Source organism: Galeopterus variegatus, unplaced genomic scaffold (genome assembly GCF_000696425.1).
Source record: "Galeopterus variegatus unplaced genomic scaffold, G_variegatus-3.0.2 Scaffold6879, whole genome shotgun sequence".
NCBI classification, from domain to species: domain Eukaryota; kingdom Metazoa; phylum Chordata; class Mammalia; order Dermoptera; family Cynocephalidae; genus Galeopterus; species Galeopterus variegatus.
The window spans coordinates 8,470-18,900 of NW_007732990.1; the positions used below are offsets into that span (position 1 = coordinate 8,470).

General features: G+C 55.1%; 1 protein-coding gene across 1 annotated transcript; it reads right to left on the reverse strand.

Moving 5' to 3' along the window:
* Nucleotides 1-382: 382 nt before the first annotated feature.
* LOC103606842 (glioma tumor suppressor candidate region gene 1 protein-like) lies at nt 383-8,997 on the reverse strand. Its single transcript, XM_008591380.1, has 6 exons — nt 8,966-8,997; nt 6,846-6,891; nt 6,690-6,732; nt 4,604-4,669; nt 1,465-3,423; nt 383-910 (listed from the first exon to the last, which is right to left on the reverse strand). The coding sequence occupies exons 2-6, from the start codon at nt 6,884-6,886 to the stop codon at nt 569-571; spliced, it is 2,451 nt and encodes an 816-aa protein (XP_008589602.1). The 5' UTR covers nt 6,887-6,891; nt 8,966-8,997; the 3' UTR covers nt 383-568.
* Nucleotides 8,998-10,431: the final 1,434 nt, after the last annotated feature.

Below are 10,431 nucleotides of genomic sequence, written 5' to 3' on the forward strand. Positions count from 1 at the left end.
ACCACCTTGGGGAGGCACCTAAGGAGGCAAAGGTTGAGAGGGGGCTTTTCACTACGTGAGGAGGGGTTGTTTAAAAGTTCATGGAAAGCACAGAAAGAGAAATACCATATGTTCTCACTTATTGGTGGGAGCTAAAAATAAATAAATAAATTCACACACACACACAAAAAAACCGGGGGGTGAGAAGACTTAACAACTACAATTCCTTGAAGTTGACGCGACAAGCAAACAGAAAGGACATTGTTGGGAGGGAGGGGGGAGATGGAGGTGGGAGGGAGGTTTCGGTGATGGGACACAATAATCAACCACATTGTATATCGACAAAATAAAATTACGGGAAAAAAAAAAAGTTCATGGAAAGATTCGTGTTATCTTTTAATTCTATTTTTCCACAGACTTTTTGAAAGACCCTTATATACCTCTTTATATGTTTTGAAATGTGAACTATCGGAATGTATTATTTACTCAGATGTGAAATTATAATTTTAGAAAATAACACCTTTCCTGCTGTGTGTATCTTGCTTGCATACTGTCTAGAGTGTGGGCTCCTCCAGGGCTGGCCCTGGTCTCAAGCATCCATGACTGTCAGGAGACACTCAGGAAATATGGGGGTGGGGGTGCCATTTCCCAAGTCAGCAAGACAGAGAGGCAGGCAGGGCAGAGCAAGGAGAGCAGGGAGGAGGGGGCGAGGCTGGGTCTGCGCTGAGGACAGAGGCTGCTGCGGTTCCTCTACCTGGGGGGCTGGAGCCGGGGAAGCCTGGCTGTCAGGGGCCTGAGGGCTGAGGCCAGCTCCTTTGGCGACAGGGGTGGCTGGGGCTGGGTCTTGGGCGGGAGGCGGGGCGCTGACTATGACCGAGGCAGGCACGGAGAGGTGGGGCCCCTCTGCGGAGAGGGGCTGCTGGCTCCTCTCCTGCAACGGGCAGCCCGCACAATGTCAGAAGGCCACCCCTATGAAACCTCCGCCCCCCCACCCCAGATCCCCACCCCCAGTGATGCTCCCAGGCCTCCAGAGAAGGGGGTGGTGGGCAGCCGGGTGGGTGGGGCCCTAGGAGGCTGGGAGGCTGCAACGCGGGCAGCTCTTGCAATCTCAGCTCCCGTCAGCCTGTCTGCCAGCTCGATATCACCCTCCCTCTCTCCTGCCCATCTGTCCGTCCATCCATGTCTTACCCACTCCCTCTTTGAGATCCCTCTCCTTGTCGGTCAGTTTTTGTCAGTCTGTCCCTCCCCTTGTCTGTCTGTCAGCCAGCCAGCCAATCTGTCCCCCTGCAACTCAGCTGGGACCCTATCCTTCAGGCCTCTCCTAGGGGCCCCTGTGTCTGGAGCACCTGTGCAAGCACTGAGATGCTCTCCCCAGCCCACAAGACCCTCCCACAGGCTGCCTCAGCTGCATCCCATTTCAGTTCTCCCAAAACCCCTCTCCCACCTCCAGCCCCTGCTTCCCTGCCCCAGCCCAGTGCGGGTTACCTGGGGCAGGAACATCTGCAGGGAGTCCTGAGTGAGGATGGCTGTGGCTGTGGCAGAGGGTGGCTGCCCCAGGACGATCTTCTCTGGGCTGGATGCCAGGCCTGGGCTAGGCTGAGGGGTGGTGGCCTGAGGTGTGGCGGCAGCCTGAGGGGTGGGAGCTTGTGGAGGCTGCTGCGCCTGTGGCTGCTGGAGTCCCAAAGGCAGTGGCGTGCTGACCACTGGGGGTGCCTGGGGGGTGGGCTGCACCGTGAGGACAGGCGTGGCCTCACCAGGGGCAGCAGCAGGGGTGGCAGGCTGCACCAGGCCATCAGGGGTGTTGAGCATGGCTACAGCGCTGGGGGGCAGGGTGACCCCCTGGAGGACGGTAGTGGCAGCAGGGCCAGCGGGGGCCGGCTGGCTCTGTGTGGGCAGGCTGCCTGCAGCCAGAGACACAGGCATCTGGAAGAGTGCTGGCTGGCCCACCTGGATGGGGGCGGCCGAGAGGATGTGGGCGGCACTGTGGGCCCCAGAATGGGGAGCCAGCACAGGGCCCAGGCTCAGAGGGCCTGCCAGGTTCTGGTTGGTGAGGATGGGGTTTGCAATCAGCTGTCCACCTGCGTGGGGGGCTGCGGCTGCCAGGATCTGTCCTCCCACGTTGGCCGGCAGGGCTGAGAGCGGCTGAGGGAGCTGGACTGCAGGCGTGCCAGGCAGCAGGAACTGGTTCTGGCCAGGTAGCATGTGCTGTGCTGGGATGACAATGCTGCTGCCTTGATTCAAGAGCTGAACACTCATGGGCTTGCTCAGGGTCCCGGGGGGCTGTGGTGGGGCCACTCCCGTGGTGGTGGCAGGTGGCTGCTTGAAGACATTTGCCTGCAGGGCAGGTGCTGGGAAGCCCGACAGCACCACATTCTGGCCTGCCTTGCCTGCAGCCATGAAAGTCAGGTTCTGAGGGGCCTTGGGCTGCTGTGGGAGGCCCCCTGGTTCGCCCTGGATGGTGAGTGTGGCGCCTGTGGGGGCGAATGGTTTGGGTGTCAGCTGGTAGAGCTTGGGGGGCAGCACGCCAGCGGGCTTGGGCTGGATGGGTGTGGGTGTGCGGTGCAGGATCACATTGGGCGCTGGAACCAGCGGTGATGTGCCGAGGCCTGGGGCCACTGCCAGCGGCTGTCCTGAGGGCGCCCCACTGGCCACTGCTGTGGCAGCCCCTGCCCCTCCAAACACAGAGTTCCCATTGAGTGTGGTGGCCACAGCGGCTGGGAGGTTCTTCTGGATGACAAGGCCGGCCCCCTGGGGGGAGACACCAGCTGATGCCAGGGTCACTGGTTCTGAGGGACCGGCTGCAGAGGCTAGGTAGCCGCTGACAGGCACCTGCTTGGCCAGGAGCTGGGAAGTGGGTGGGTTGAGTGCCATGACGGGCTGGCCCACCACCTGGATAGGTGCCAGCCCAAGGGTAGCCGCTGTGGCACCCCCTGGGCTGCCATTGGGCAAGCCCTGGAGGCCCGGGATGGGCTGCAGGGTCACATTGCCCAGGCCCACGGGCTGCAGGAAGGGCTGGACACTCAGTGCCTTGTTGACCATGTCCTGGGGTGGCACCAGGGCCTGGTGGGTCAGCACAGTGGGCGGGGCCTGTAGCCCCAGCAGGTCAGTGCCACCTGGGAAGAGGGCCTGGGGCCCTGTGGCCACAGCCGCCCCTGCAGCTCCTGCTGGGCCTGCCCCGCCATCTGCCGGCTGCAGTGTGGGCAGCTGGAAGGGGCCCAGGTCCAGCTCAGCCTCAGCCTCGAGGGTCTGCTCAGTGATGTTGGCTTCCTGGAGGCTCTGCTGAAGGATGTCACAGGGCTGGTCAGTGCCCCCGCCACCCCCGCCACCGCCCCCCGTTGCAGGTGAGCCCAGAATGTCATCTTCCAGGAAGTCTAGGTCCACGCTGGGGGTTGGTTGGCTGGGCTCCGGGTTCAGGTGGTTGCCGGAAGCTTCTTGCACGTGGAGCTAGAGGCCGGGAAAGGTGGGAAAGAAAGAGCCGGGGTTAGCAAGGGCCAGGTCCTGGCCATGGCTGCAGCAAAAGATGCTCAGGTGTCAAGGCAGCAACGTTCAAGAAAGAACACTCTGTCTGAAAGTGGCTGGACCTGGGAGTATATCCCAGCTTTATCAGGATTTAGCTGTGCAATCTGGGGCTTGCTTAATCTGACCTCAGTTTCCCCATTTGTACCCATCAGCAGAACATAATAAAAACAGTGTTTTAAGTAGTTGCACAGGCCCACAATACTTATCTGTGATTCCCAAACCTAAAAAGCTCTGAAAACCAAGAGTGGTTTCATGACTCTTGGCAGCAAACCTGACCAGAACAGATAGGGTGCTTTTGGTGACACATTTACCCAAATAATGTGACTTCAAAAGTTTGGCTGCAGAAAGGCGAACGTGTGATGTTATCCATGGCCCACATACCACATCACCCTTCCAAATCTGAAAAGTTCTGAATTCTGAAACATGCCTGGCCCCAAAGGTTTCCAATAAAAGGCTGTAAAGCTCGCAGGAGCAGCAGCAGCAGCCACCGTGTATGAGCCTGTGCGCCAACTGCACTGTGAGTCCAACGTTTCTTAAGTACTTTTCGTGCTGTCCTGGACCGCGATCCAGGACACTCCTGTATGAATATATGTATGCACATCTGGGCAAAGCCCCACAAGCAACACTATGCCCGTCATCTGTAACCTCCACCGATACCTCACCAGATAATACATCAGAACCTGCAGTTTGAAAGACTCTTGAGTTAATCCACATAGAGGGCCTTCACCGTTGGGGTGGAGACTGAGGTCTGCAGGAGGAGACCTCTCCCCGCAGGTCACAAACACACCCATGGCTGAGCCAGGGCAGGACCCCGAGCCTCCCCAACACCTCACTCTCCAGAGGAGTGTCTCCCCGTGAACCCCAGAGCAGCATCTGTCTCAATTCCCCAGAACCACTCCGTACCAAGGCCTTGAGGACCCTCAGCGCCTCCTCCAAGGGGTCCACAGGTCATGGCCAGCGTTACCCCACGCTGAACTCCTACCCTCCTCCTATCAAGGCCCCTCAGAGAGATGAGCCCAAGCCTCCCCTCCTGCCCTTGGGGCTTCCCTCCTGCTGGCTGCCGTCCTAGCAATTTGATAGATGACTGGGAGCCACAGCTACTTACCCCAGGACCCTCATAGAAGGCACTTTGGGCCTCCCCAGGATTATCCAGGAGGTCATCACTGTCGAGCTGCAACAAGACCCGCCCCCACCCAAAGTCAAAGGTCAGTGGTGGCAGGCCCATATGCTACAGTTGGAACCAATGTAGGGTTACTCAGGACAAAAAGATGAGGAGTGAGGTCAGGGGGTTGGCAAGAGGTACAGGACACTCCAGAAAAAAGGCCCCAAAGAAAAGGGCCTGGCTGCACGCTTAAAGCCCACGGCGCCCCACACTGAGGCCCCGAGCCTGTCCTCTGAAGCTCTCCTGACATGCTGCCTTGAACTGGAGACTCCTGCCTCTATGCCTTTGTCCAAGCTGTGCCCCCTACCTTTTGCCCCTTGGTTTCTCTGTCACACATGCCACCTCCTCCCAACAACTGCCCATCCTTCTTTCTAAGTCACTCTCTTCTCTGAGAAGCCCAGGAACGTCCCACCATCTGGACACCTAACACACTATGCTGTGCCCATCTCTGGGAGAGCAGGGACCTGCTCTGATTGCCAGGGGCATCTTTAGCACCCAGAACAGGCCCTGGCATCCACATAAGTACCTGGTGAATGTTTGTCCACAGCTGAGGCCTCCCTAATTTCTCTCTCCAGGTAGACGTTTCTGCAGAACTCAAACTTGTATGTCCAACAGCCCCACCTGGACTTCTGGAATCTACCCCAAACTCCCAGTCTCAGAAAACGGTACTGCAATCTACTCAGCTGCTCAAGCAAAACCCAGGGGTCTTTCCAGACAGTCTTTCTCCCTTGACACCTAATCTACCTGCAGGTCTAGCTGATTCTACCTCCCAAACAGATCCCAAATCCAGTGCCTGGCACCTCTTGCACTGCCTGCACTGTGGCCCAGGTCACCACCTTCCTATCACACTCACCTCCTCTCCACAAATTATTTGATACTTCTCCTTTCAAGAGGTGGAGCTCAATTCCCCTCCCTGAGTGTGAGTTGGACTTAGTGACTTGCTTCTAGTGAATACAATGTGACGGGAATGAGAGTGTGTGCCTTTGGAGACTAGGACATTAAAGGCATGATAGCTTCCTCCTTGCTGTCTCTCAGATCACTCGCTCTGGGGGAAGACAGCTGCCGTGTTGTAGGGACACTCAGGAGCAATATGGAGAGGCCTATGTGGTGAGATATTGAGGTCTCCTGCCATCAGCCACAGGAATGAGCCCTGAGGCAGCACATCCACCAGCCCTGGACAAGCCTTCAGGTGACAGCAGCCCCAGTCAACACCCTGACTGCAACCTCATGAGAGTCCCTGCTCTCAGATTCCTGACCATCCAAACCTACAAGAGCTCTAACAAATGTTTTAAGTCGTGATATGATGGGAACATTTGTTACACAGCCATAGATAACTAATACGGCTTCTCATGGCTCCACAGGCTTCCACTCTTCCCCACTGGGTTCCATTCTCTGGGGTGCACATAGAACACAGCATTCTTCTTTTTAGTATCCCACCAGAGCTGCCTGTCACATTCAGAATAAAAACCAAACTCCCCTATCAGAGTCCTCTAGGACTGCATGACCTGGTGACGTTTGTCTACTCCAGTCTTGCCTCCTACTGGCTTCCCCTTTAGTTCAGCCCCACCGGCCTTCTTTCTTTTCCTCAAACGTGCCAAGCACTTTCTCACCTTTGTACCTGCTCTTCCCCCTCCCAGAAGCACCACAGTCACCACCCTTTGATCCTTCAGATCTCACCTTCAATGTCATCTCCTTAGAGTGACCCTATCTACTACTCTAGCTAAAGAAGCCCCCAAACCCCATCCGTTTTCTTTTAAACCACTTTTGTTGTGCAAGTGACATTATTTTTTATCATACTCTGCATAGTGCTTTCCACCATCACCTTCACTAAGTTATTGGTTTCTGTGTTTACTAAGATGTATATGGTGTGAGAGAAGGGATTTGACGTCTGTTTTGCTCATATGAGGCAGCTCATAGAAGGCACACGCCAGATGTTTACTGAACCCAGGGGACATGTCTCTCACTGTCTCTCGTTCCCAATTCTACAGTCCCCTAGCCAGGGAATGCCTCTCCCTGCCCTCGGACTTACCTTCTCAGATCCATGCAAGAAGTCATTGAGGGCCTGAGGGTCACTGAAAGAGAGAAGAGGGACAGATACTGAGGAGGTGAGGAGCTGGGGGGGGGAGGGGAAGGGGGGAGGGGATGTTCAAGACAGAGGGCAGGGGGTGGGCAGCCCGTTACTCACCAAATTACGTCTAGTAAGCACCTCCCATCCTCATCATCCATCGCCACTGGATGGGGTGGGGTCAGGAAGAGGGCAAGGAGACAAGGTTAGATTTTGGCAGCTTGCCCGGCCCCCTCCCTTCAGGGGAGCCCCCTGCAAGGGTCAGAGTTTCTGTTCTCTTCAGTCCACCTCCCAGGTCTCCTCCTAGCCAGAAACTCCTAACCAGAGACAGCTTCCTTTCCCTCCCTCCACTCCCCTCCCCCAAACTCTCCCAGCACCTGATGATGACAATGACGATGATGATATCAACCAAGACTAAGTGAGCCCTGCAGGTCCTACACTAAGTGCTTCATACACATTCAGCTAAGTGACTATCACAGTGTCCCATGACGGGGACCTTCCACGCATATTCCAGCTGAGGAACTGGAGGCACTGAGGCCACCACTCCCTGCCTCCCACTGAGCAAGTGGCAGAGCCACGCCTTGAACCCAAGAATCCAGCTCCTAAGCCTGTGCTCTTCACCACCATGCTTTCCTGCCCCCTTGAACACAGGGCCTGGCCCAGAATGTGCGTGGCAGGGGTTCATCCTATGTATGAACGGGTGGAAGAGTGAATGAGAGAGTGAATGGAGGCGACAGGAAGGGCCTTGTGGCCCAAGGTTCTGCGTCCCCCTTGAAGACGTATACAGTGTGGTTCTCAGGAAGGGAAGGGTGACAGGAGAACCAAAGCAGAAGAAAGGGAGAGGGACTCGTAACCACAGGCACCCCACTACGCACGAGGAGCCACTGGGGTGAGGCTGACCCTCGCTGTCAGAGCGCTGAGGAGAGCATGGCGAGTGTCTGTCCGGCACTTCACCAGCGTTAGCTTGGTCAGCCCCCGTGGGGAAGGGTGTTAGTCCCATCTAACACACGGGGGGACCGGTGCTCTCTGATTTGCCTCTCCGCCCCCACCCATCTAGCTTTCCATCCCTCCAGACATCCACCCCTCCCCTCATCCCCTAACCATCAATCTACCCACCCATCCACCTATCCCTCCAAACACCTATCCCTCCGCCTTTCGAGCTTCCATCCAATCACTCGTCTTTCCCTTCTTCCTAACAACCAAACCAACCCGTCCTTCCACCGACTCACCCTTCCATGGCCCCACACCCCCTTCTGCCGTCCTTCCTTTCCAATAACACAGACAGTATGTGAGAAGAAAGAAGACACAATCCCTGAATGATGCAAATTTACACCTCAGGATCATAGAGATCTGACCCTCCCTTTTGGTGGGTGGGGGGCATGGGGCGTGAGGATGTGGTGACTGTCACGGATTACCCCTTCCTACTCCCAAACAACCCCCCAACACACAAAATCTTACATGCGCCCTCAGCTGGTTCATAACCCCTCACCCCAGCAGCATTCTCTGAATTCCCCAAACAGTGACTTCCTAATTGGCACCTCCAACTTCCCCTATCCTCAAGTGCTCTGTGACATAATGAAGAATCTCAGACAGGGACCTCCCTGGTAGGTTGGGGGTCTTCTCTGAACAGTGCCTTGGGGAACCTGATGACAACTAAAGATCCTCTTGCCAGAAACATGCATGTGGGCAAAGAATGTTCCACATACTTTCCCAGGATTCACAGATTCCCTCCACACCATGCAGCACAGACAGAAATACATGCATCCTCTGAGACTCACACACCAATTACCATCCCTATCAGAGCTGGCCCTGGGGACTGTCCCCAGAGAGGCCCCTCCTCGGCTCTTGATGCATTTGGAGGTGGTGAGGACACGCTCTCTGCTCCCCCAATCCTGGCCCACCTATGCTTCCTTCTTCTCTCTGTGTTGCCAGGTCTGTGGCCTATGTACCCCTGCCCTCCCCAACCAGCTCATGAGGGCTCATGAAAAGGCAAGGTCTGCAAAGAATCTGGAGAAAAAGAGAAAGTGGGGAGGAAGATCCTGCCTGCAGCTGGCATGGAGGCAGATGGCCCAGATGACCCAGTGGGCCCAGCCTGGATAGGTAAGAACTGAAGGATGTGGCTAAGCCAGCTCTGCCAAGATGGAACATTCCATTCTCTTCCAGGGGCCAAGTGGGCCTGGGTAAGTGGAATGAGGGACAACTGCCCCTCTGGGAGTAAACTGGGATTCTTCCCTGGTTACCTGTGCTACAAACGAATCATGAAGGGAAGGAGGGGATGTCCACTCCAGGTCTATGCAGGGGCCCCAGCTGGGGACTTGGAGAGTGTCCTTTCGGGGGCCAGCTGTGGAGACAGAAAGAGAGAGAGGCTGTGAGTAAGAAAGCTAGTAAACAAGATGCAGTCAGAGACAGACAGACAAGCAGAGATATGGGGTGAGTTTGTGGGAGAGAGAGGGAAGGACTAAGGGGAGGGGGAGGACAGAAGAGCAAGAGAGACGGTCAACAGGTGATGTCAAAAGGAACTGAGAAATCGGGCCGGCCCCGTGGCTCATTCGGGAGAGTGCGGCACTCATGGCGCCGAGGCCGCGGGTTCGGATCCTATACAGGGATGGCCGGTGCGCTCACTGGCTGAGCGTGGTGCAGACCACACCATGCCGAGGGTTGCGATCCCCTTACCGTTCAGAAAAAAAAAAAAAGAAAGTGAGAAAGGAGAGGACAAATACCATTTTTAAATCACACAAAACAACACTATACATTATCATATGTACTACGTATATAGTGTGTGTGCACCACACTATAGCATGACATTATACTGTATTATTTATTGACACTTCAATCTAATAAAATACAGCCAATTCTTGCTGTTTGCAGTAGTCAGGTTCCATAGCCACTGTGAACACTCAGTCAGCAAATACTGAACCACTGCTCCTGGGGGAAATACTGGGTTAGGTTCCTGTACGCCTCTGGCCACATTCTCTTCGATCAATACTTAACTCCGGTTTATGTGTGTTTCTGTGAAAGGCACCTTACTTAATATATAGTGTTGACTCATTCACATTGAACTCACAGCCAACAGCACTATAACTCACACCTGAACGCAGCTGATCCAATGCACGCAGGTGCTGAGCCTCCTTGCACTCAGGACCACTAGACGGCATTTCAGCACTATGCTTGGGGGACATTTTGAACAGCAAAATCACCAATAAAAACTACAAAGATGTGAAAACAGAGCACTAAATAGACTGTGAGAAGGACACTAGTTCACAACATGAGCTGAAATGAGAAGGCAGAGTGTCGCCTTGTTTAACCTCCACTGGGGCCGTGTGGATTGGGTGACTCAAATTTCTGTAAATGACTGGGAAGGTGCCATTTTGGAGTTTCAAGTATTAACAAGTAGGCAGGCAAACTCACAAATAAGGAATCTGTGAATAACAAGGAGTGACTGTAATAATGGTGACAAATCACGCTGATTGCGGGCCCAGGCAGTGGTTTAAGTATTCTATGTGTATTAACTTACTTCATGTTCTCTAAATCCCCATGAGGCAGGTGCTTTTACTATCTCTACTCACAGATTGGGAAACTGAGGCTCAGAGAGGTTAGTAATGTGTCCAAGACCCCATGCCCAGTAAGTGGCCAGGCTGGGATTTGAGCCAAGGCAGGCTCACTCCAGGGTCCCCCCTACTTACCAAGACCCCACAGATGACCCTCT

Excerpts from the sequence above, each read along its gene's own strand:
- LOC103606842 (XM_008591380.1), bottom strand. The coding sequence starts at position 6,886 with ATGGATGATGAGGATGGGAGGTGCTTACTAGACGTAATTTG. Across the intron at positions 3,424-4,603 it reads CCTTCTATGAGGGTCCTGGG|CTCCACGTGCAAGAAGCTTC; the intron begins GTAAGTAGCTGT and ends CCCGGCCTCTAG. Across the intron at positions 911-1,464 it reads TGCAGATGTTCCTGCCCCAG|GAGAGGAGCCAGCAGCCCCT; the intron begins GTAACCCGCACT and ends TGCCCGTTGCAG.